Source organism: Penaeus monodon, chromosome 28, assembly GCF_015228065.2.
Source record: "Penaeus monodon isolate SGIC_2016 chromosome 28, NSTDA_Pmon_1, whole genome shotgun sequence".
NCBI lineage: Eukaryota > Metazoa > Arthropoda > Malacostraca > Decapoda > Penaeidae > Penaeus > Penaeus monodon.
This window is the reverse complement of record NC_051413.1, coordinates 1203169-1203471: the sequence shown is the minus strand read 5'-3', so window position 1 is coordinate 1203471 and position 303 is coordinate 1203169. Positions and strand designations below refer to the sequence as shown.

The following is a 303-nucleotide window of genomic DNA, read 5'->3' as shown; positions in this document are numbered from 1 at the left end:
AAATTAATCTAATCAAACCAAATAAAGAAGTATAAAATATATTAGGAAATACTTAGTTGCCCTTCTGGCATCCAATACCTGATAGTGTAAGTTTCACCCCCATAGCTCCACTGGGAGTCTATGATTGGATTGACGCAAGGGGAGTGGATGACTCCATCTTCACCTCTGTGCTGTAGGAGAACTTCTTTGCGAGCAGCCATCAATCCTAAACCAAGGTAACTGAAATATAAAATGTATTGTTTAATACTTCAATACTGGTTAACTTGGTAATGTAAAACTCAATAAAGTTAATTAAACTTAACT

At 35.3% G+C, this 303-nt stretch overlaps 1 protein-coding gene across 1 annotated transcript in view; it reads right to left on the bottom strand.

Annotated features, from left to right (window-relative positions):
* Positions 1–303, bottom strand: part of LOC119591263 (ectonucleoside triphosphate diphosphohydrolase 5-like) — a gene marked incomplete in the record, with an annotated part of 23392 nt that overhangs the window by 3744 nt on the left and 19345 nt on the right. Inside the window, 1 exon segment of the mRNA XM_037939979.1 lies at positions 79–219. Coding sequence (XP_037795907.1) covers positions 79–219 — 141 coding nt within the window.